Genomic DNA, 24,312 nt, shown 5'->3' with positions numbered 1-24,312 from the left:
CTTTTGACTTCCAGGGACAACAGCGTGACCCCTCCAGGCAGCCATCTGTCAGAGGAAAGCAGCTTAAGTTGTGTCCCCTCAGCCACAGGTCATTTCTATTGCAGCAGCAGCAGCTGGGTGGGAAGTGAATGGGAATGCTTAAGGATGACAACAATGGATGCAGTGCTAACAGTTGTTTTCTTCATGTCCTCCCTCCCTGCTGTGTGCAGCATCAGGTCCACCTTAGAGATCCATCTGGAGGTGAAAGACCTTCCACCCCTGCCGGAGCTCGGGTCTTTACCAGAGGAGATCAGGCTGGGACAGAGCGCTGATGTGTGGAGGGCAGCTGTGGAGTTTAAAAGGAGATAGAGAGCAGAAATGTTTCTAGAGTTGGCTGCCACTAATTATTCATTCCACATTATTGGATACGTTGTTATTAAATGTGCCTTCATACGATGTAAATATTGTAAATAATTACAGTTGTTAAATTTCTATTACTTAATTGTGCCACGTGCAATTAGGGAACAAGTTAATGAATAAATGAAGGACCTAATACAGATGAGGTATTTCCCAGCATTTTCACAATCTTTATTTTAAACTTTCATCACATGCAGAGTGATTGGAAGCTATGACAATCCCTCGCACACACAGTATGAAGCATCAGGCGGAAAGCCAGTAAATCAAAGATAATAAAGAAATGTTAGCATGGGAACATGCTCACTTAATTTTAAAGATATTGCACACTTTTATTTCTTCTGTTTTCCTTGAATGCAAAGAATGATAGATTTGGAGATTTAGTGCCAAATAAAATAGATTGGGGAAAAAAATGGTCCGAGTCTGTTAGTATGAAGTGATAAATCCTCTTGGTGTGAACACTGCACATTCTTGCTCTAACTGTACAGCTATTGAATTTTATATACAAATTATACACATTTTAGCTCAACTTGAATGTCTGGCTTCTTTCTCACGCTCTTATTATGTAAACCAGACTGCTGAGGGTAACCTGTTATATTAGCCATCACAACCACAAGTACCTAAAAGGTAAATTTATAGTTAATATTTAATAATTGCTTATTAGTTGTTGAAGACTTTGTGCCTGGTCTCTTGCCTTTCCGGTAAGCAATACAAACAAAGTTAGTAGCATGTAATGAATATAACGAATGAAGCCTTTATTCTGGAGCTGTATTAAAGGAAAACTTTATGTAATGCTAAATTAAGTTGGGTCAGCTCACTCTCAAAGCGTATAACGATGCAATGTGCGGATTATTTTATAATAATTTAGAGAAAATCTTGTTTTTTCCTTCACGTCTCCTTTTTTGCAATGTCAACCTAACCGTGGTTTGAGACGCGCCCCCCTCCAAGCCCCCTGAAATATGCGCAGCATACAGACGCCTCTGAACTACCAATCAGGTGCAAGAATGAGGAAGCTTTAGTTTGGTTTCCGCCAATCAGAAACGTCGAAGGGAGGCGATTGTCAGTGTTGCCACAGCGATGATGTTAAAGCGTTATATTTGTGCTGTGAGTCAACGGACTACTTTCACTGGTTATCAGAGGATTGTGTTGGGGATTAACTATCAGTGAGGCGTCCTCAGGCTCTCCAGCTATGGTGCCATCCCGCTTTTAAAGTAAGTACTTGACGCTGACGTTATTGCTTTTACGACGGGCGTTTTTGGCAGGTTGATGGGGCAACATTAAAGGAGTGAACAGTTAGCTCTGACCAGACTTCAGTTAAATAACAGCCGTTTTTATTTCTCTCCAGCTGAGCTACATCAGAGCTTTACAGATTTGATTTGCAAATCAGAAGCAGTGTTTTAATGCTTTTAAAGGGTAAAACAGACAAACACACCGATTTTCACAGGTTTAGCCAACGGGGAGACCAAGCTTACGCAGCTGTAATAACTGCGTTAGCTTAGTGAAACTAACGTTAGCGTGCTGGGGGTTTGTTTTGCTTCAGTTTCTCGTTTGTAACGACCAATAGAGACTTCTGTGGTTGAGAACAGACGATTGGCTAATGTAGTTAACAAAGGTACACCTGCCGGAGTGTCGGGAGCGAGCATGCTGCTCGGAAAGGTAAACATTCACGGTAGCTTCATGCCTTATTTATGGCTAAGTGGGCCGAACCAGTCTAAGTAAATAAAAGGTTAAAAAAAAAAAATCACGGTACCGATACTGTCGTGTTATTTATAGCACGACGTTTTAATTGGAGGTATTTAAAACTAACGTGACTGGTGTTATTCTTCATTTGTTGGGGGGCATTGCAGCTGACGTCAGGTGAAGAGTCTCAGGTGAGCACCTGTGGCAGGAAGCACAGGTTGATTGGAGGTGTAATTAAAGATTTGGGACTTTCAGATTCCAAAGTTTGGGAATATTTTTCATAAAAATTAAGATAACTGCGCGACTTTGTTGTGGAAGGTGTTTCGGTATTGTGACCTTCCTTCAGTCCAGTGGTTCTCAAACAGTGCAGGTGGGGAGCAGCTATCATAAAATGACAAGTAAAGTCATTTTGTTTGTTGGATTCTTTTTTTAACTGCTGAGTTATTCATCCACGAAGCAGGTAGACACAGTTGCTTTAAAGCAATTACTGAAAGAGAAGAGTTGTGATAAACTCCATCCCACTCATTTCTTAATATTTTGCTCCAGTGACTCAGAATGTCTTGCCATTTTTTAAAGTAGTCTTGAACAATAGTTCTCCAGGCTTTCTGAAGGTCGTTCAAATTTTTTCTTTGGGAGTGCATTTCAGCCATTGGACTGTCAAAATTGATAGAATTATGCAGCAGCTTCTGGAAAAAGCCTGATTGGCAGTTGCTTCATTTTGCAGTAAAAGCATATCAGACTCAGAATCACAATCAGAGAGACTTTATTTATCCCCAAGGGATATAGAAAGAAAAACACACTATCATGGCTCAGTCTCCACAGAGCCTGGACATCAGCATTACGGAAGCATTGTCAGATCATTTTGACAGAGAAAGAAAAAGCAGCGAACATCCACAGAAGAGCTTTGAATGTCTTTAAGAAACCCAGAGAACTATTCCTGAAGATGCTTGGAAAAGAGTTCAGGCTGTGCTGAACAATAAAGGCAGTCTTGCCAAATATTAACCGTGCAAACTGTTATGTTTTTTTTGCCTTTTATCATTGAGTTAAATACTCCTCTAAATCATTCCCCTTTTTTTAGTGTAATGATGCAAACTCAACTAATTAATGGCTCTCTGGGAAAAAACTTTGCCCACCCTTGATTAAGAGCCTGAGATATCTAAGTGCTTGTTCAATATTATTTAGCAATATGAGTCTATTTTTCTGTATTCAATCTGCTCAAATGTAAAGCTGTCAGTTGTTAGGATTATGGAAAGAAGCAACAGTAGTATTTTACTTCTTTGTGATCCAGACAACTTGTGAAGAGCTGTAAGCGCTTTTCTCCTGTGTAGTAATCCTGGAGTAGGAGTGCATGTTAATTATAAAATTCATGTTATCAATGCAATATTACCACTATGCAGCTGTCCGTCAGGATCATTCCTTAGTTTTCACATCTCTCTCTGTTTTTGAGCTGGTGTAAAAGTAGTGCGTGGTGTTGTTGTTGGTTACCACGGGAAACAAAGCGGCCAGAGGGAAAAATGGCTGTTATTTCCTCTATTGTTGTGGTTTCGCACATTGAATCCTCAGGGAAATGGCATTTGTGGCCGACCGTGTCGATTCAACTCTGTTCCAGGTTTTTAAAAGGATGCATACAACACGCAGCCCTTCGTCCATCCCATCAGGTGTCTCAGGAGACGCCCTGGATCTCAGCTTGTCAGGCTCCCAGCTGTCTATGTCCAAAAGGCCCAGCAGTGCGTCGCCGGGGAAATGCTTCTCTCGCTCTGTTTCGGTCTCTGTGGCGGGCGATAGCAGAGGCAAACGCAACACTTTAGTGAGTCACAGATAATTAAATCAGAATGTAGAAATGCTTGTTTCTGAATTCTTCACATAATGTCTGGAATGCTCTTTATTCTGCAGAGCGACACCAGCTTTGGCAGCTCGCGATCCATCAAGAACCTGAGGCGGTCCAACAGCACCACGCAGGTCAACCAGCAGGCCAACATCAGGTGCAAACATAGAATCTGGGCACTGTACAATGAAGCACGTTCAACATAGCCAAGATGTCTTTTACTTGCACTTCTGCTGACATCAGCAATCAGGCTAAGCAGTCACGTGATTATGATTATTAATGTCATAAATCAACCCAGCTTTTATCAATCTATCTGTGAGCACGTTCACATGAAAGGGACGATGTTGGCAGCATCTTAACTGGCAACAGAGCGACTGATTTTAACAAATGAAGATAAACTCTTGGAAAAATATGTGGAGGTTAAACACAATACAGACTGCTGCAGGTAAAGCAGCAGGAATGTGAGTGTGTGCAAGAGGAAAAGTACAGTAAGTGCTGCTTGAATGTGTGCGGGCTTTACACAAAGAGCTGCTATCCTAATAAAATTCAGTCTATTTGAAGCCAGGAAGAAAAGCTGAATTTGTAAATTAACAAATTTAACTATTGGTATGACAGCTCCATTATTAAGATAAAGACAGTTGCGTACTCTCTTAAATTAATGTTTAGATGTGCACACAGTCTTAGATTGTATTCTTTCATCTGCAGTGACAGTGATGTTGAACAGTCTGTGGGTGAAGAATAAATACAAAAGCAGAATTCAAATAGAGACTTAGCCTACATACATGATTATCAAGTACTTTAGTTACCTTTACTTATCTGGTATTCTATATTGAAGGATAGAGAAAATAAAATTGTTTGTAGCAGCAGAAAAAAAGCAAAGCTTCACCAAAGAACGCAGAGAAAGGAAAAGACGTCTGAGGGACCTTCCAGGAGTGGTGATGCTGTTTTCTGGAGAACTGATTATGATTTGATGTTTGATGATTTCTTATCTCAGTAATACTGTGAACCAGAGCAATGCACCCCAGTAAGAAGTGCGTTAAACCTGGAGTTATCTGGATAAGCTCCTGCTCCTTATTACAAACCTCTGTCGGTAATAGCACACTGTGACTGTCCGGCATTTGCAGCCTTGAATTTTTTATTTCCTTATCTCTGACATTGACAATCTGCAGTTTATACAGAACACTTTGTACTGAGACACATACTCTGCTAATCAGCCTGGGAAAACCTGCTTTTGGGCTCTGTTAGATCATCAAGCATCACTCCACTAACGCACAAGATCTGAAATCTGAAGGTCATGTTTGTAGTCAAAAAGAACGCGTACATCTTAGATAATGTGCAGGCTTGAAGCCGTGTGTGTCTCTTTCACCTTTGCTCTTTAAACCAAAGTGTCTTTCTTCAGCGAGCAACAGCTGGCAGCCCTGACGCTCCAGCAGCTCGGACAATGGGAATTTTGGCGCGCCGGCTCTTGCATGATAAAGAGCGGAGGGGTGCCGGGTGGCTGTTGCTGGGGGTTGCAGGGTGCATAGACTCGCTTTGTCCCTCATTAGAGGGGGAGGGCTGGTACCTCTGGGGTCAGGTTACCCCCTTCCACAAGGACACAGTGAAAGGAGAAGAAGTGTGTGTGCATGCTGTGGTTGCATTGTGTGGCAGCTGCCGCCCTCCCCTTCCTGCCTCTGAGGATGCAAATCTGAGGGGCTTTAAATGTAAAGACATACTAAGCACTCCCCTCACCCTCCAAAAGTCTCCAGAGTCCTTTTCGGGCTGTCATTGGGTCACTCGCCAGCCCTCTCCCTCTCGGCTGCTTCCTCCTCCTAAAGCAAAAAGTAAAGGAATGTGCAGCCTGAATAGTGTTGTCAGATTTCTTTTCATTGGGCCAGCTGGCTTCAGCCCCCTCCCTCACAGACACACACGCTCATTTACACACTTACACAGACGGAAACACCAGCAGAGGCCGAGCCAGACAGGAGGTCACCCTACATCTGTGCCTCACGACGGACAGCTTGGTGCATAAAGCTATTTGAAGGCTGCATGATGAGCCGTGGGATCAGCATATGCATGCGTTTACATGGGATCCATAACCCAGCCCATACTCCCCCCAGCAGACGGTCAGTTGCTGCATATTGAATTCCAGCGCTTGGGGCTACAAGAGTAAGGATGAGACGCGTTTCTGCAGCTGTCATTACAACATTTATCACAGAAGCTCCCACTAAAAGCCACAGCTCAAGTTTCTGCTTTGTGTCACTGCTAAGCCCCCGTGCTGCACCCAGATAGTGCTTTCAGCCACATTTAATGATGTTTTCAAGACTTTTTTGGCTTACGGGTAACATTTGAGTCTTTTAAAAAATAGCAAAAAAAGCAAAATCAAGTAAAGCTGCAGGTCGTGGAACCAGAACCGCAGTTCAGTTCACAATTCTTGACCACTCTTTAAACATTACAGCTCTCAACCGACTAGCATTCTTAACCAGGTATTGATAGCCTGATATCATTATTTTGGGAAGTTGAGTCTACGAGTGTACATTCGTGCCAGATTTAACCGATTTTGCTCTAATTTGCACACCATGGCACACCCGTAGCTACATTACTGTTTTTTATTTTGTCCAAACAGAAATAAAAATAAAATCGTGGTGACAGTAGCAGTAATGCGTCATGTTACAATGATAAAGTAATGTGAGCACTACTTCATAACACTCTGTTCTCAGTGGTATCCTTCCATGCAGATGTTCTTTCTGATATCATCTGTCTGTGTTTGTGGTCTAACTCCTGCCTGTTGTTTTCCTCAGTGAGGACCAGAGGGAGGACTACTTGGCCCTGTTTGACAGCAGCTCCGATGGACGCAAGAAGTTGGCGAGCCTGAGCAAGACCTCGCCAGACAGAACCACATGGAACATCCTGGTATTTACCTTCGATCTTATTCCCACTCTGTCGTCATATTTACACCTTTCACAGAGGAATTATTTACCGCGGCTCGCTGCAGGTTTCTCTTCTGCAAAAGTTTTATTTTGACAAGTTTGTCAAGTTTTCCAACTGATGTATTGATAAAAAACTACAACGTACAGTACTGCTGTAACTCCACAACGGCCCGACAGGGATTCTCGTCTGGAAATGTTTGAATGCTGAAGACGTGATGAACACAAAGAGTGCCGATAAAAAGCTGATGAATGAGACGAAGCACTGAGGCACACTGTAAGGACAAGATCAAAGGCTGGAGACATTTGACTCTTGAAAAATGGTTGAAACAGTACGGCTTTACAAGCAGATACATTTCAGTTATTTGGCAGCTGAAGTAACCAGTAACAATGTTTAACAAACTCTTTGTGTCTTTCCAATCATACACACTTTCTAGATTGTCGTGTTTTGCAGTATTTCAGGGTGTAATGACTGTTTGTTTTCCACCGTTAAGGACGACCAGCCGAGAGCTTTCCCCCCGCACTCGAGCTCCCGCAGCACCGGCAGCGTGGACTCTCCCACCAGCCTGAAGAAACGAGAGCCTGGCATCGCTCTGGCTGCCAGCTTCACTGCCAACAACAGGTGGGCCTCGTCTCACACACACACACACACACACACACACACACACACACACACACACACACACACACACACAATAGTCCAGGTGTCTCCTTGCATTGCTGAATTCTCAATGTTTAGCCGCTTCTCGTATTTCATACCTGTTGATCACAGCAGCTGATATTTCTTCAGAAAATTCCACCCACACAGAATATTTCTTCCATGAAATATGTCAGAAAAAAAAATCCTGCGTGGGCTGAGATTGTAATTGGATAAGAATATGTCTTAGTTATTTTAATGCCTGTGGGAGGATGAAGTGGGGAAAGATGAGCTGATGAGTCTGATTGTCCTGTTTTGGTTTTGTTATTTTTGCACAGGAGCAACAAGGGAGCTGTGGGTAACTCCGTCACCACCATCTTACACAATAACTACTCAGAGAAGCCGCTCACACCTAAGAGCTCCAACCAGAAGCCTTCTTTCAAGTATGTCCTGAAATCAAAGAGCTGCTCCCTCACACAGCTTCAGTGACAAGTCGTCGATTATCTTCACATTTACAGTCCGCTTTGCGTCTCGATTAAATTGCAGGGCAGTTTTTAAGTTTTTTTATTTTCCGTTTTTCTTTCAGTAACATCCTGAAAGCCACAGCGAACGACGAGGTGTCGCTGGAGAGCGGCTCCCTCACTAAGTCCCAGAAAAATTTCTCCACCACCTCCCCCGCCTCCAACAACAAATCCCCAGTGTCAGCTCAGCGCGGCAGCCCTGTCCTGCTACGGAGGAGGGAGGTGACAGAGGAGGAGGCTGAAAGGTCAGACCCACATGACAGTGTTTCCACTGTGTGCGTGTGAGCTGCTCTGTTGTTTTTAGTCTGGGCGACCTGAAAGTAGTGGTAAAACTGACGTTTGTCCAAAAAACCACAAGCACTTCTCTTGTGTATCTGCAGGTTTATTCAGCAGGTGAATCATGCGGCGGTCACTATTCAGCGCTGGTACAGACACCATGCCAAGAGGCCACACGCTAATGAGGCAGCGCTCAAACGCATCCTTGACAGTAAAAGAAAGGTATCTATGTGCCCCTGCAGGCTGTCTCACAGCTCCCCTTTTATTCGGCGTAATATTAACTGGGTTTGTCTTTCTCCTTGTTTTGCGGCTGCGCTGAAACAATCTGCATCTCTCCTGTCGAAGGAGTGGGAGGAGAGAACAGAGGAGGAGAGGCGCCTGGAGCAGCAGCAGAGGAAGGACGAAGACAGGAAACGGATTCGTGAGGAGAAGGCTCGTCTTGCCCGCCTCGCTGCCATCCAGGTGCTCACCTCTGATTACACGGCATGTGGTTCCATAAAGTTATGAGACCGAAGCAGAACAGCCTCAGATAGCTTTAATCTTGGATGTTATATTTTATAATGCAATTGTGAAACATGTTTCGTTGGACCTTCGTAGTAAAGATTTTCATTTAAAAACTGCAATAGCAACCACAGACTGTATGTCAAAGATGGATGTCGCCACTGTGAGGTCACCCATTGGTTTAGGACTCAACATTAGTGCTTTTGCTGTAAAGTTGGACATTTTAAAATTGGAGTCTGTGGATTTTTGGCACTAGCTTCATTTTTTCCGGCCTGCTGTTTGCTGTTGGATGTTATGCAACTGTGTAAAACTAAGAGCACCATGTCTATATATGAAAGGAGGCTTTGTGGATCCAAGTCTACTTTGTAAAGACATTGATTGTCACTTTGTGTCTGAGTGCTGCACAGTTTTATCATCAGCATTGCGTTTATCTCCCCCTGCTGGTCTGTTACAGGAGCTGCAGCAGAAAAGAGCTCACAAGGCTGCAGCAGACACACAGCACGCAGCAGAGGCGGAGCCTGAAAACCTGAGGCAGACTGCCGTGGTAGGCCGAAAGAAACTGCCCAAGATTTCCCCGACCAACAAAAGTCCAGCCTCACCGAGCAACAACAGCCCGATGTCGCCCACAGATGTTAAGACGAAGAACACAGGTCCACATTGTTTCACTTTGCTGTGGAATATTTCTTATATAGTGCTTTTCTACTAACATGTCTCATTCATACACACGTTCATAAAAGGCCTTTTTCCTACATCTGAGTGCTTTCTATCAAACATTCACACTCAGTATCTTTCAGTATCGCGGTTCTCGAGCAGCAGGGGTTGAACCGCCATCTAGAATTAGTAGATGCCCTCCTCCACCTGCTGACTCCCACATAATTACTGTTAATGTGTTTGCAGCTCATTTTAGGACACAATGTCTCATTATTTTTCATTAACAAATATTATAGGAAGTAATTTATATTCAGTGGAAAATCCAATGTAGTCTTTAAAAATATACAGCGTATATGGTTGTTGTTATTCAGCACTATAATGTAAATATTACAGCTACCTACAGTCTTGTCTGATTGCCAGGAGAGTGTTATGAGTAAGCATGAATAAAGTAGCAGTAATATGTTTATTGATTTATTGTTTGTTTCCACAGACTCTAATCTGAATGTTGTGGCTGACTTGGGTGATCTGACCTTCAGAGCCATTTCCCCAGCTTTGTCCAATCACAGAGGCTCTCAGTGCTCCCAGGTACCTGCTTAGCTCTCCAGGTAATCGATTCTTTGTCTTCCTTGTATTGATATGTTAAATATTTTTGGGTTTGCAGGAGGACAGAGCAGAGGAAGACAATTCCCAGGAGCCACATCAGACAAGTGAGAGGAAACCGATCCGTAAGGAGAAAGCTCGCCTGATCCGCCCCACTGCTACCAAAACAAACACGCCTGATGTACGTGCTTTGTGGTAATCCCTACTTGAGTGTTTAAGTGATGTTTTAAATGAAAATACTATTTGTATAGTCGTGATGTAAAAGTCTCCCTCTGTTTAAAAGTTGTCCTTTGTCTCCCTCTGGTGGTGTGACACAGGGACTGCAGCACATAAAAGCGCAGCAGGCCGCAGAGACGCAGCACACTCTGGAGGTGGAGTTGGAAAACTCGAGGCAGACTGGTGTGGGAGGACGTAAAAAAACGCCCAAGATTTCCCTGACCAACAAAAGTCCAGCTTCACCGAGCAACAACAACCCGATGTCGCCCACAGATGTTAAAACGAAGAACACAGGTCTGTGATGTGTGTCTCGGTCCCAAAAGACTTTATTAAGACTGAAACGAAATTGAACTACGTTGCATTTAACATAAACAGTGTCTTTGTTTCCACAGACTCTAATTTAAATGTTGTGGCTGACTTGGGTGAGCTCAGCTTCAGAGCCGTTTCCCCAGCTCTGTCCAATCGCAGAGGTTCTCAGTGTTCCCAGGTAAAAATGAAAATTTCCAATATTCCTTGTTTTACCGTGCATTTTCTGTTGCTAATTCTTGCATCTGATCATTTTTAAACACATTTGCTCTGTTTGTGCTCCAGGAGATCCTGCAGAGGTCGGTGAGCGTGGAGGACCAGAGGCAGGGAGCCTCATCCAGCAGGGCTCAGTCTAAAACCACCCTCAATGAGCTGCTGGACACCCTAAAGCTGTTGGAGGAGGAGCCGGAGAGGCTGTCGGAGCCGAAGTGCTACCGCAAAGAGAAATACGCCTGGATCGATGAGGTCAGCGCGTTATGTTGCACTAATTTTTATGGTTTTTCTTGTAAGAAATTTTGTGAACTAACAATGACGCTGTGGCTGTAATTAAAGGACGGGGACTCCAACTCTTTGACCACTGATAACCTGGAGCGTCACGGCCAGCTGAGCCACCACCCTGCACTGCCAGATGGGGGCGCCCTGCTCTCTGAGGCCAAGCTGCAGAGTATCATGAGCTTCCTGGATGAGATGGAGAAGTCAGAGCAGGAGAGGCCACGCTCTGTCACCTCAGGATCACACCGAGAGGTCAGAGTTTATTGGCTAAAGCGCCACAATGTACTTCATTTAGCAAACTGACACAGATTTGAACGTTTCTGACCAGTTTGGGTTCTTAAAAGGTTTGATTTAGAATATTTAACAGAAGTCATGAACAAAACATGTATTATGTTTAAGTAAAGGAAACACAGTTAGGTATACTGGTTAAAAAATAACCGTAAATCTCCGTGGGCTGAGAATAAACAGACCGTGACTGTGTGCAGGTGTTTTTCCCTATAATTGCTGAGGACCATCCAGTTAAGCCAGCCCTTTAAATTTATGGATAGATGTTCTGTGAGTCTGTCCCTGGTTGTTTTATCTAAAACTGAAAGGTGACATGTTGGCTTCGCTGTGCTTTCAGGCTGTTTTGTCTGAGGAGGAGCTGGCCGGTGTTGAGCAGGCGTCGGCTACTGCTGCCGAACTCACCGGCTCCATGATGAGGATCAAACTGGAGCTGGAGGAAAAGAAACGCACCGTCAACATGCTGCAGACCGCTCTGGTAGGAGAGATTAACACTTGTCGCTGTTTTTACCTGCTTTAGATGGTCGCGCTTACAGCTCGTGTCATGTCTGTCAGGCCCAGCAGAGGGAGCTGACGATAAGACACGTGAAGGAGACTGAGAGGGAGCTGAGCAGGAACTTCCAGCTCCAGAAGGAACAATATGAATCCACCATCCAGAGACACCTCACCTTCATCGATCAGGTATGCACTCGTTTCGTCTTTGTTATTAATTTACGTGGTTTCTACTCGAATATTTTCAAACCTTGTTTGTATAATCGGGCCAATAAAGGTTGATGTTGGTCCAGACAATGATGAAGCAATACAGCACACATGCAAAGAGTTGGTAAACAAGATGGGCTTGTCTCGACGGTCTTCGATGTTTTCCTGTTGAGTGTTTCAGTGTTTTTTAAACATCACATCTGAAACATGTTTGTTTCTTCAGCTCATCAATGATAAAAAGGCTCTGAGCGAGCGCTGTGAAGGAGTGGTGGGAGAACTGAAGCAGGTGGACCAGAAGTACACCAAGAAGATCGCACAGATGCAGGAGCAGCATGAAATGGTAAGAGAGCACTTCTGCAGATCTCTCCTGCCTCTGCTTTGCCTCCTGCGTGACTATGTCGTGCTTTCTTGCAGTGCTGCTTTTGTTTAATTTTCTCTTTTCTCTCTATTTCCCCTCCTTCTTCTTCTTTACTGTCTTTCTTTCTTGTCTGTACACGTGTTTTGTTTCCTGCTTTTAGGTGTGGCAAATTCTCGGTCCCTTGTGCGAGGTAACTTTTCTTCCCCTCTTCTAACTAAGTCATCTTTGGAACAGTCGTTTCCTTCATTCTTCCATCATTTGTCATTTCATTTTTCCACACACTGTTTCTCTTGGCCAGTCTGTTTGCATGTGAGTCTCTTTCATTTATCTACATTTTACATTCAGATGAAAAAGCTTACACTTCTTGATGTTATTTAAGTTTTTCTTTGCCAAAGATTTTAACCCTACTTTTCCTTTTATTACCTTTCACCATCACTGTCCCAGTGTCAAAGTCCCCTAAGAGCACCCTACTTTGTTTAGAAAGACAGATACTGTGCTGCTTGTGTATTAAAGATCTTCATCATTTTGGTGGCGCTCAACTTTGATACCATAATTTTACCCTCTCCCCTTCCCGACTCCCTCGCTCAACAGGAGATCAAGAAGTTAAAAGACCTGATGAGTGCCACGGAGAAGATCCGACGGGAGAAATGGATCGATGAGAAAACCAAGAAGATCAAAGAGATCACAGTCAAAGGTAGCGCAGACAGAGCCTGGAAATCTGAGCTTACAGCAGCTTTACCAAAGCGCTGCTCAAACACACAAGGCAAAGAGGAAGAATGCACCCTGCTCCAGGAAGACGTTTTGTTTTTATCAACACTTTTGTTCACTTTATATCAAGAAAGTAAATATTTCTGATTCCACGCTCTCAGATTCACATATCGCCTTTTACTCATTCAGATTTCATATGAGATCTGAAACACAGTTTCCTGACAAAGGTATCAGACGGTGTCATGGAATTTATTCCCATTTATAGCACCAAATCACAACAACAGTCGCCTCAAAGCTCTTAATAATTAAGGTAATTATTAAGAGAAACCACAACCATCAGATGACCCTTACATGACCAAGCACTTTGGCAACAGTGGGAAGGAAAAAATCCCCTTTCAACTTACCGGTTGAGGCTGACAGGAGGAAGACAAGACGAACAACATGTGTGGATATATTTTCATATATGTAAAAGCTCTGTTTTGGTTTAGTCTTAACAGGCCTTCAGCTTTTCTTCTGTGCTGATCAAGTCTCAGACTTTTCACGTCCCTGAACTTTGCAGGTTAATGTTGCTACGCACTCCAGAGATTCCTCCTGCTTAGCACCTGTTATATCACAAGTGCACAATATGACAGCAAAAACATAACAAACAGTGTAATGAAAGCAGCACTTTGCATTCATTTGCATTGAGATTATTTATCAATCAGTCTATTATGCTGTTTAACAAGATACCAACAGAGGGCGCTCCACTTTGAACTTGAAGGCCACAGTCAGCCTCAAAACTGGTAGAAACTATTTGAGTTCATTCGTGTTCTGGCTTTGATTTGAAGCTGGGAATATAATTATGTTCTCTTTATTTATTTAGAGAGGTGTGGTAAATATTAGCTTGTAATGCCTTGCATCGATATTTGTAATATAACAGTCTTTTTCACTGTTGAGCTCTGCAGTGGTTCATGTCGGACAATTAGCTTTATGGAGGCTAATTAAAAAGGTAATACTGATTTAATTAGATCGTTTAATGTCAAGGAACCTCAGAGTGCACGAAAGTGGACTTACAGTGGACCAAAAAAACGACTTTAGTAAGGATGTCTTGCTCTTTGCCAGTAGTCTCACACAGCCTCTGGTAAAATTATCTGCTGTCTGCTGGGTCCAAGGTGTGGCCTTTCATTTACTTTGGCATAGTCAGAGCTGTATTATGTGCTTGACAGTTACCAGACAAATGCTGGTAAATAAACTAAGTAGTGCAAACACAGCAGTTGTTCTGTGTGTAGCTTGGATTATGAGCAAAATGAACAACAGTTTCCAAAAGCTGACCGTGCTGTTCCACTGCTCTGTCTGCTGTGGGCCGCTTCCATGAAACGTCACAGGCTGTTGTCAGCCAGAGCTGATGAGGCGTTTGTGGCAGGCCCGAGGATGTAATGTAATGTAATGTGTATGTGTTAGTCCCCATAGGGAAATAGTTCCTCTGCATTTAACCCATTCACCCAGTGAAGCAGTGGGCAGCCACCAATGCAGCGCCCGGGGAGCAGTGTGTAGGGACGGTACCTTGCTCAGGGGTACCTCAGGGTAGCCGTTCAGTGGAGTTGAACCCCTGACCTTCCGATCATGGGGCCACCACTCTACCTACTGTGCTATCCCTGCCCTGTGTATTTCAGAGGCATTTCTCTCCTGTGTTTGCTTCTACTTCACTAACACGTTCAGGTTTTTGATTAAAGAAGTGAATATTAAAAGTTTGTCCTGTGAGCTTTAAACATCGTGCAGACCCTGTCCATCTAAAGCTCGAACATGTTTTCTTCCTCCTCTCAGGCCTCGAGCCCGAGATCCAGAAGCTGATCTCTAAACACAAACAGGAGCTGAAGAAGCTGCGGACGCTCCACGAGGCGGAGCTGCTGCAGGCGGACGACCGGGCCGCTCAGCGCTACATCCGGCAGTGCGAGGACCTCCGTCAGCAGCTGGAGAAGGAGAAGGAGGAGCAGTGCCAGAGAGAGCGGGAGCTAGCCAAACAGAGGTGGGCGTGTCACAGTATATACTCTGTCTACCTGCCCAAGGCTCTCTATGCTCAAAGAGATGCAACAGAAACAGCTAACATCAGCATTAAACTGTCTTGGAATCAGTTTTCAAGACTGCATGAATTTCCAGCACACAATGTTTTATAAACTTTTAGATCAGGCATTTATGGGGGTGACACTCAGTGTGACATTCAAACCTTGGATTAGAGAAGATCTGAGGCAAAAAAAACATCCAAAATGCCCTTTTCTTCTTGTGCTTGTGCTACAATCAGCTGACTAACACGTGTTCTATATTTTGATAAATTTGACCCCATTTTGTTTTTAAAATAAGGTAAAACCTTCTTTAGCTACAGTCCTCGTGATTTCCTTTTGGTGAAAGGACAAAACCTCTTTCATGGGCACCAGTGCTTTTATATGCAGGAAAGCCCTGCTAATGCAACAGCATCATTAGGCATTAATACTTCCACTAATCCTTTCCTGTTTTTATAGTTTTAAATGGATTAATGAGATACATTAGCTAATCTAATGGTTGTAGCGCACACCAATAAAAACATCTCAATGCTGCAAAAAAGCCCTCAGTCAGCCCTTTGCTCATGCAGGGAGTCAGTGCTGGAAATCCTGAAGATGATGGAAAATGCAAACTTGGAACAATGGGCTTTCATTTGGTACGAAAATGAGACTTTTGTTTCCATTTTACATTAATTAAATATTAAAATAAACTCAGACATTCAGATCAATGTGCTTACATTAAAAAAAGGTGAATTTTATTTACTTACGCAGGTTTAGTTTTAAATTTAAGGTGAAGTCCAGCTGACGTGAAGATGGCCTTCCATCATTAAAGTTTACTCTGCATGTTGCTGATGAATATTTTTAGTGTTCACATGGTTCAGATGAGAGACAAAATGAAGATTCTGGCTTTTCATGTTACTCACATCATGGCACACAGCAGTCCACGTTAGCAGCTGTTTCTTAATTAGACGCCTGCTTGTTTTACAGGCTTTTGTGCAGATTTAGTCATCGTCTGTGTTTGTGTGTCTGTCTCTCAGATATGAGAAGCAGCTTCAGGAGGAGGAGGTGTCTCTGCAGCAGCAGCGCAGGCGTCTCTACAAGGAGGTCGCTGATGAGAAAGAGAGGCTGGCCCAGCTGGCTGCAAGGTAAGGTCAAAGGTCAGGTTTATCTGCACGAGCTATTTTAATGGATCTTTACAGGATCCTTTCCCATATAACACATCCTTAATGAGTCAACAGTTTTTTGGCATATGGGGTGAGTGTTGATGTTTCTGTCCATCTCCAAAGCACTGGTTTGTGTTTGTGTCACAGGCAGCGCGCTGAGCTGGAGGATCTGCGGCGGCAGTTGGAGGAGAACAGCTCTCTGGCTGGACGAGCCCTCAAAGAAGAGCTGGACAAGACCAGGGAGGAGCAGGAGAGGAGACATCAGGTGAGGACACTGCAGAGCCGCGTCAAGAGCCTGAAATAAGTCTGCGTTCTATCAGCATCACGAGCATCCATCTGAAAGTCTCACGCTGAGTGTTGTTTGTGCGTTTAGGTGGAAATGAAGGCGTTACAGGAGCGTCTGGACATCGAAAAGCAGACGTGGGAAGAAAACTACAAGAAGAAAGAGGTTTGTGCAGCCTTGTGCTGTATCTGCTCTCATTCGCTTCTTCTTTTCTTCAGATTGAAGTGTGGCTGCTGTATACTCTGTCAGTGGGAAGTGTTTGACTAACTGACATGTAGATGTCTAGGTTACCTTCTCTTGCTTGTTTGCCTGGGATTATTATCCCTTTCCTTTTTGTGTGTCAGTTTCAGATAGAAATGTTGTAATGTGCGTGTCACAACACAGGAATGTGGCAGGTTTCCAGCTGACCTCTACCCTCCAGCTTTCTCCTCAAATCAAACTGTGGATTTGTAGCAAAACATGAAACTGTTTCTCAGAGAAAGCAAAAACACTGACAGTGGAAAAAGACTTAAAAAGGGCGCGATGACAGATGAGGCTGAACTGACAGTGTTAGAATTCAGTACCATGTGTGTAGACTAACAGCATGCGTGTTTCTGTGTGTCCACAGGAAGCGTGGCTGCTGACCCGTGAGCGCGAGCTAAAAGAAGAACTGCGAAGAGAACGTGACAAAGAGATAGAGCTCGCCATCTGGACGCTGGAGGAGGAGACCAGCAAGGACAAAGAGGAGTGTGAGAGGGCAGCGGAAAACAGGTGCGTGCGTGCGTGCGTGCGTGCGTGCGTGCGTGCGTGCGTCTAATTTAGACAGTGTGACATTATTAGACATTGAATACGATACAAAAAATCTAGCAACCTGGGTTGTTGCCCAGTAAAGATTCACTACAGTTTCTGCTGTTGGTGGCAGATTTATCTGTGTTTTCTATCATAGATGTTTCATCATTTAGTGAAATATCAGTGAGAAACTTTCAAAGGTCCCCTTTTACCTAAATTTGGATCCAAGGCCCATTTAGTAGCTGTGACTCCTTCTGTGTCAACATCATTTCTAACGTGGATGTGCTTTAATAGTACAGCATTGGGCATTTTTTAGTTTGTTTTTAACAACTATATTAAAAGTCACATTTGTGTTCTGCATTCCTTTTACAGGCTAAAGCGCGTGAGGGAAAAGTACGAGACCGAGCTGAGGGAGCTGGAGCGCTCTGAGAGGACGGCGGTGGCGAAGCAGCAGGACCTGAGGAAGCAGCAAATGGAGACGGAGGGAGAGCTGATCAGACTGCAGGCCGCACTTAGACAGAAAGAACAGGAAACTGAAGAGATCACGCAGGTAAGGAGCATCATTCAGAGAGAGACACTAAAATTGCAGCTTAGAAGTGATTTGAGATTATTTGCTGTGTTATACATTTACTAGCCAGTGGAAAGTAGACACAGAAATAGAAAATATGTTTAGACAGATCCAGTAGAATTCCTCCAACTTCCCTCATCAGGCCAGGGACAAGTTGGCGGAGGAGCGCCGCAACCTGGCGGAGGTGATAAGGCAGGAGTTTGCCGACCGCTTGGTGATGACGGAGGAGGAGAATCACAGGTTGAAGGTGGAGGTGTCAGAAGTCCGAGCGAGGATGCGGCTGGAGGTGGAGAGGGTCACACGGGAGAAAGAGGAAGAACTGGCAGAAGTCCACCAACGGTAAGCTGGAAGGGACAAAATGATTTAAGTAAAATGGTAAATTTTAAAAGCGAATTGTATTATTTTTCAGTTTTAAACCCCTAAAAACACAATTAAGCTTCAAATATCAGGTCTAATTCTTTACTAACACAACCTTTAACTAGTATGGACCATTGTTGAAACTGGGAACTAATGAGAAACAACAAATATTACATCCTTTGGATTTACTGGGAAAGAGAGTTGAGGCTCGGGTGTGAAATTGATGGTTTTCAGGGTTTTTATCGTTAAGAGAGGAAGACGTTACTCTCAATGTTGTTGGCGCATTTCAGGAGGACGCTGCTAATAAAGTTACACAATTATACAGTGAATTTGCGTTTATTATTATATTTACAACATACCACAGTTTTTGTCTCGGTTGTATCATTTTATTTTGTTGTATTTATCCACGACACCTTAAATGCCGGTCTGTGAAAATATTGTCCGACGTTAAACTGATCTGTGGTGCAAAAAAGGTTGGAGACCGCTGTACTAGGAGGCTGAGCGGTACCACTGGTCACCACCTGTAATTTTTAAATGATCTGTTCTGACATTAGCTTTATGTGTGTAACCATTTTGAAGCCAAAGCTGTGAGTGAGTCACCATCTCCAGCTGTCTGCCTGTGGATTTAGGTCAGCAGCAGTGTCCAAACATTCAGTAGGTCTTGTCACAGGCCTGCTGGCTGCTTACAGATTCCCCCTGTTGAAGGTGCAAAGCGAAATGTTGGCACACGGCTTGAAAGTGAAGCTCAGACTTAATAAAAGGTGGAACCTTAAGCAGCTCCACTGAATGTCTGCCAGTTTGTAAGAGATGCGAAACACGAGAAGGACAGAGGGTTGGAGCAATTCTGAAGGTGACCTGATTAACGTGAACGCGACGTTCAGTGCGGCTCTGAAACGTTTGTCTCCTGAGCAGATTCTCTGTGACACTGAATCTGATTAATAAACATTCAGGTACTGTGGCAATTTTCCAGATGTTCAACCTGGCTGCAGCACTGGTGACATCCAACACTGGTGCAGGATGGCTTCAGTCGGCGTTTCAGGTCATTAAAGTAACAAGATGATTCAAGTCAAGGGATTCCTGGGAAACTGGAGCTGACTAGCTTACAAAGGCAGCACACACACGATTTCCTAAATTATCAGCATATTATTTAACAAGGCTCGCATTTCAGTTTATTCTTAATGTCAGGAAATGTCACAAGGAAGGCAAACATACTAAAGTGCAGCACCTCAGTTCATTCTCAATCTGAAACCACCGCTAAGCAGACTGTCTTCTCATTTCCTGTGCCTCACAAGACTTAAACAGCGTGTGGTGGGGTTAAACAGAATAGGAAATGCTGTGTAAAGCCTGTGTACATACACTGGCCTCATTATTTGAAGCTTAGGCTGTGTTTAATATCAGCAAACTTCACTGTGACAGCATATATCAGGCACACAGGTTAGCCACTTAAACACATTCCCAAAGCACCTGGCAGTGTAGCTTTAGGAAAATATCCCTGATGTGTGACTGTGAGGGTCTGATACAGTCAGGATCACTCTTTGATGCTTTTAATTATTTTATTTTTAGTTTGAGGAACATATTAAGAGCTCTGCTTTCTTTTCTTTACTGAGGTTTAAATATGCAGACCAGATTATGACACATGTAAACCAGGGGTGTCAAACATAAGGCCCGGGGGCCAGAATCATCCCAGCAAAGACCGGACGGCTTTGAAAAATGTGAAGTACCCCAAAGTAAATAAACACGAGCTCCAGCTTTCCACTGTTGGCTATAGAAGCTTCTGCTCGTTACAGTGTGTCCACAGTAAGAAACAAAGATCGGTGAATTAATGGAAACTTTCTGTTTTCTAAGTACAGTCTGACACTGAGGCACCAGAACTGCTTCTGTAGTTCTTTCATTTACTACAGCAACGTTTCTTTATTATGTAGAAAAACTAAGAAATGCTGTTGAAATTACAGATTTCTTCTTTTATTTTTGTAATTAAAGTTTTTATTATTTTTGAACATTTAAACAAACATAACAATACAAAACAACAAAAACCACACTCAGTGAGGGGAAAAAAGGGGGGGGGGGGAGTAATTCTAAATAAACTGTTGCACACACAAGACCCTTAATTCTTATTCAGACTGTATCTCACATTGTCATCATGCTGTAGGCCCATAAAAACAGAAGCTGTCCCATCGTTCTGTTAGTGTCCGTCTTGCTGCTCAGTCTTCCCAGCATTGTCTCGCGTGCGGCATTTTCAGTCATTTTCTCCTTCCACACTTTCAGGGTTGGAGTCCGAGGTTCTTTCCAAAGTGTTAAAATAAGACGAACACAAGTCACAAGCCCAGTGTTTAACCCTCTGAAGCCTGCTTTGTCTAACTGTGGCACCTCGCGTCTGTCCCCCAATAGGCACGATCTCGGTGATCTAGGTCATTTAACTTTCACCCAGCTCTTCATATATTTTCAAACATTTTCCCATATTGAGGAGACCAGTGGACATTCCCATAAAGCACGTACTAGCGTACCTTTTTGCTCCTTGGCACTTCCAACACAGGACATCTTTACCAGTTCCCATTTTATAAAGTCTCGTTGGTGTGTAATAGGACCTGTTGAGAGTTTTATATTGGATACATTTACCTCCAGCCTCCCTACTGTAAAACCCATTTTCAGAGATGATTGAATCTCATGTTCCCTCGTCAAAGGAACGATCCAGATCTTTTTCCCAAATACTTTTAAGACTTTTACATGTGTTGTTTTTAACCCAGTGACATCAATTATACCATTTCAATGCCTTTGTAAGTAAGAGTGGAAGTAGAAGGAAATTCTGAGATTTTTCTCCTGAGACAACTTTATTTGACCTTTCAGACAGTCTCTCATTTGTTAGTCTCACCAGAAATGGCCGGGTTCTTCCAAGTTAAACTTTGCTGTCAGATCTTTAAAAGACATGAGTGTGTTATCTTCATATAAATCACTTATTAATCTTATGCCTTTTTTGTGCCACTGTGGCCAATAAATTCTTTTTGTTTACCTTTTCTATTTTTGGGTTGTGTCACGGGGTGCATATGTTTGAAAGTATGGGGACAGATTGTTGCCACACCATTTTTGAAAACTTTAAAATAGGGTTATCTACTCTATTCCCTTTATTGTCCGGTTTTTGAGCCAGCACCTCAATGGGGGTAAATGGAAAGGCCAGTTCACCTTCCATTATGACCCAGTCCAGGTTTGAATTTGTTGCTGCCCAGTGTTTACACAGCTTGGACATTTCAAATGACATGCTGTAATGTTTTATGTTGGGTAGGGACAGACCCCCTTCTTTTCTCGGTTGGTACAGTCTACCAAGATTGATCCGAGGGTCACCATCCCAAAGGAAGTGTTTTATCATATTATCATATCCTAAGAAAATTTGTGATGAAATACAAATTGGTATCATTCCAATGAAATAATTAATCAGAGGAGCCACTACCATCTTTATTGTATTTACTTTGCCCCATAATGTCAACTGCAGCGTGCCCCACTTCTCCAGATTAGTTTTAATCCTACTAAGTAGTTTTCCTACATTATCAGTCATAATCTCATCAATATTCGGATTAAGTATTATTCCTAAATATTCCATCCATTTTTTAAGATATTTCAGCTGTGTGTGTGTGTGTGTGTGTGTGTGTGTGTGTGTGTGTGGTGTGTGTGTGTGTGTGTGTGTGTGTGTGTGTGTGTGTGTGTGTGTGTGTGTGTGTGTGTGTGTGTGTGTGTGGTGGAGGTGATTGTGTGTGTGTGTGGTGTGTGTGTGTGTGTGTGTTGTGTCTGTGTGTTTGTGTGTGTGTGTGTGTGTGTGTGTGTGTGTCACTAACTCCATCAGCAGAATGTGAAGAAACAGCTCCTGTGACTTTATACCCACAATTTTGTGTTTGTGTTGAAGAGGTATCAGCAGGAGCTGGACTATCGTTGGGGCTGTACATTTGTGTAATCACACTTCATACCACAAGATGGCGCAGCGAGTCGTTTAACCTTTATTTAAACAGGTAGATCATTAAAAACATCTGTATTTACAGCCCGCAGAGAAGGAAAGCCTCTTCAAATGGGGGCCAAAAATAAATTAAAAACCTTTCAACACCCCCGCCACTCCTGCGCATATTTACAAAAAGCATTTTTTTTTTTTTTACCAGTTTAACATGTTTCAGCTCCCATTGTTGGGAAGTGAAATGAGCAAATCCAAACCCACGACCCAGCAATGTTTTATTAACGTCCTCTCGTCTGTGCGTTACCAGAGTGAAATCGGCCATCTTGAAGAAGGAAGAAACCGTCAACAATCTTCGGAAGCAGCACGAGGTAGGACGGGACGTGCAGTCTGCCTGTCGGGGCGTGAATGATATGAAAGCACAGTGATCAGGAATGACTGACAGACGTGTCTAAACAATGCTCTCTCCTCTGATAGGCCGCCCTGAAGAGGGCGGATCACCTGGAGGCCCTGTGGGAACAGCAGAGGAAGCAGCTGCTGGAGAAGTGACTGACAGGATGTCCAGTTTCATCTCTCTGTGGACCTTTTCATCAGCGTGCCCGTCCCGACACGCCGGGGTCCAACCAATGTGATGCTGCTTTTTCTTTGGTTTGTTTGTTTTTCCTGCAGCGAGACAGGACCTGTGGACCCTTTGAAAGTTGAACAAGTTTCAGAATTTTGCCCTACCTCACTTTAAAAATACAAAAATTGGTAAAAGCACTGCACACCCCCCCTCGCTCCGTTCCCCCGACCGTCACGAAGGAGCATGTTGTGTTTGAACGTCCTCAATTAAATGCCACAGACCAGGTGAACTTCCTGTTCCTTCTTTTTTTCTTTTTTTCTTTTTTTTTGGTGAATGTTCCTCTTCCTGTCTGGGGAGCAGAAATGTTCCCCACAGATGTGCTTCACCGAACAGTTCCAGATGTTTCTCAGACCAGCCCAGGCCTGCACCGGTGTGGCGTGGGACACAGTGGGGGTTGTTCTTCTTTCGTCTGGAGGGCCGCTCACAACCAAGGCCTGAGATCAGCCATGAGCATGAGAGCTGACGCAGAGCTTCTGCCTTTTTTTCTGTTGAGTCATGCATTTTTGTCCCAGCGTCCCCTCAAGGCCAGCGCTAATTACAGGACCCATACCTCCCCCCACTTCTCACTGCAGCCCAGCTCTGAGCAGTTTGTTTTTAACGGGTCTTCGACCAAACTTTAGACCTAACGAAGCGATTTGATGAAATTTACTAACACAGATTTCAGACGTTAGATAGAGAGAGTGTAGGATGTTGTTAGAGCGATGAGACGTAAAGGCAACTTAAAGGAAACTGAGCTGAGGAGAGCTTGTGGTCAGATGATTGCAGAGTGGCTTCTGAATGTAGGGAAGAGAAAAAAAGAGAGATGAGGGACTGAGGTAGATGTTGGGTGAAGCAAAGGAGGAAAGTGCATAGAAAATGTTTATAGGGTTAGGAAAGCAGAGCTGGGACCGAGCAGGGTGGTTTGGTGGATTTAAGGGGGCACGAATCATGTGACCAGAGCTTCAAAGGCGGCGCTGTGACAGACCATGACTCAAACATGCGTAATATGTGTAAAAAAAGTCACAGAAAGTCATCGGGGGGAGGGGATCTATCGGTTCGTAGACTGAGTAGGGGAGGGGTGTTGCAGAGAGAAACTCTAAACATGGAAGTAAGGCCTGTTATTTAGGTACAGCATGATGTGACTGCAAAAGCCCCGGCAGTCTCAAAATTAGACCCCAGATGAGAAAATATTTATTCTTTCATCTTGCTTTATTTATTTTAGGACTCGTACACGACCTTCGTGGTGTAATATGTCCACAGAAAGGTCAAGGTTGTGAAGGAAGCTTTTCTCAAACCTTCTCAAGACGAAATTGTATTTTATTCCTTCTGTGAGGAACATTTACACGGTTACTAAGTGTGACGGTGAGACCTTAACCGCTCCATTTTTAGTCGATCTAAATACAGTATGTCAGGTTTTTTCTGACCTCCAAGTCGTCCAAGCCCCAATGTGTGAAACGTAATCCACCGGGACCCTGCTGGTTTAAAGTCGGGTTAGTTTGGCCACATAGTTAACCATTAAACCTGAATCAATGTTAACCCTCTCTGCTTAGCACAGATAATAATAATAATAATAAT

General features: G+C 43.6%; 2 protein-coding genes across 3 annotated transcripts in view; both read left to right on the top strand.

Moving 5' to 3' along the window:
- rnf213b (ring finger protein 213b) overlaps nt 1-1,305 on the top strand; it is a 34,378-nt gene extending 33,073 nt beyond the window's left edge. Inside the window, exon 65 of the mRNA XM_005913838.3 lies at nt 210-1,305. Coding sequence (XP_005913900.1) covers nt 210-348 — 139 coding nt within the window. The 3' untranslated portion in view covers nt 349-1,305. The remainder of the gene's footprint in view (nt 1-209) is intronic.
- Nucleotides 1,306-1,467: 162 nt separating this feature from the next.
- cep131 (centrosomal protein 131) lies at nt 1,468-24,312 on the top strand. Of its 2 annotated transcripts, XM_005913841.2 has the most exons (30): nt 1,468-1,604; nt 3,683-3,880; nt 3,967-4,055; nt 6,679-6,790; nt 7,299-7,426; nt 7,780-7,884; nt 8,028-8,207; nt 8,343-8,460; nt 8,584-8,700; nt 9,194-9,389; nt 9,881-9,975; nt 10,052-10,171; nt 10,308-10,500; nt 10,599-10,693; nt 10,798-10,977; nt 11,065-11,256; nt 11,627-11,764; nt 11,842-11,967; nt 12,209-12,325; nt 12,504-12,533; nt 12,935-13,037; nt 14,855-15,056; nt 16,104-16,211; nt 16,377-16,494; nt 16,603-16,677; nt 17,120-17,262; nt 17,653-17,830; nt 17,991-18,187; nt 22,447-22,507; nt 22,614-24,312. In XM_005913841.2, the coding sequence occupies exons 2-30, from the start codon at nt 3,695-3,697 to the stop codon at nt 22,683-22,685; spliced, it is 3,774 nt and encodes a 1,257-aa protein (XP_005913903.1). In that variant the 5' UTR covers nt 1,468-1,604; nt 3,683-3,694; the 3' UTR covers nt 22,686-24,312. The 2 variants fall into 2 exon arrangements, with proteins under 2 accessions (XP_005913903.1, XP_042078851.1); XM_042222917.1 differs by lacking the exon at nt 12,504-12,533 and having other exon boundaries at nt 1,469-1,604.

This window comes from Haplochromis burtoni, unplaced genomic scaffold (assembly GCF_018398535.1).
Source record: "Haplochromis burtoni strain Fernald_Lab_line unplaced genomic scaffold, NCSU_Asbu1 Contig_6, whole genome shotgun sequence".
NCBI lineage: Eukaryota > Metazoa > Chordata > Actinopteri > Cichliformes > Cichlidae > Haplochromis > Haplochromis burtoni.
Note: the sequence above shows the minus strand (reverse complement) of the source record. Positions and strands in the feature narration are given on the sequence as shown.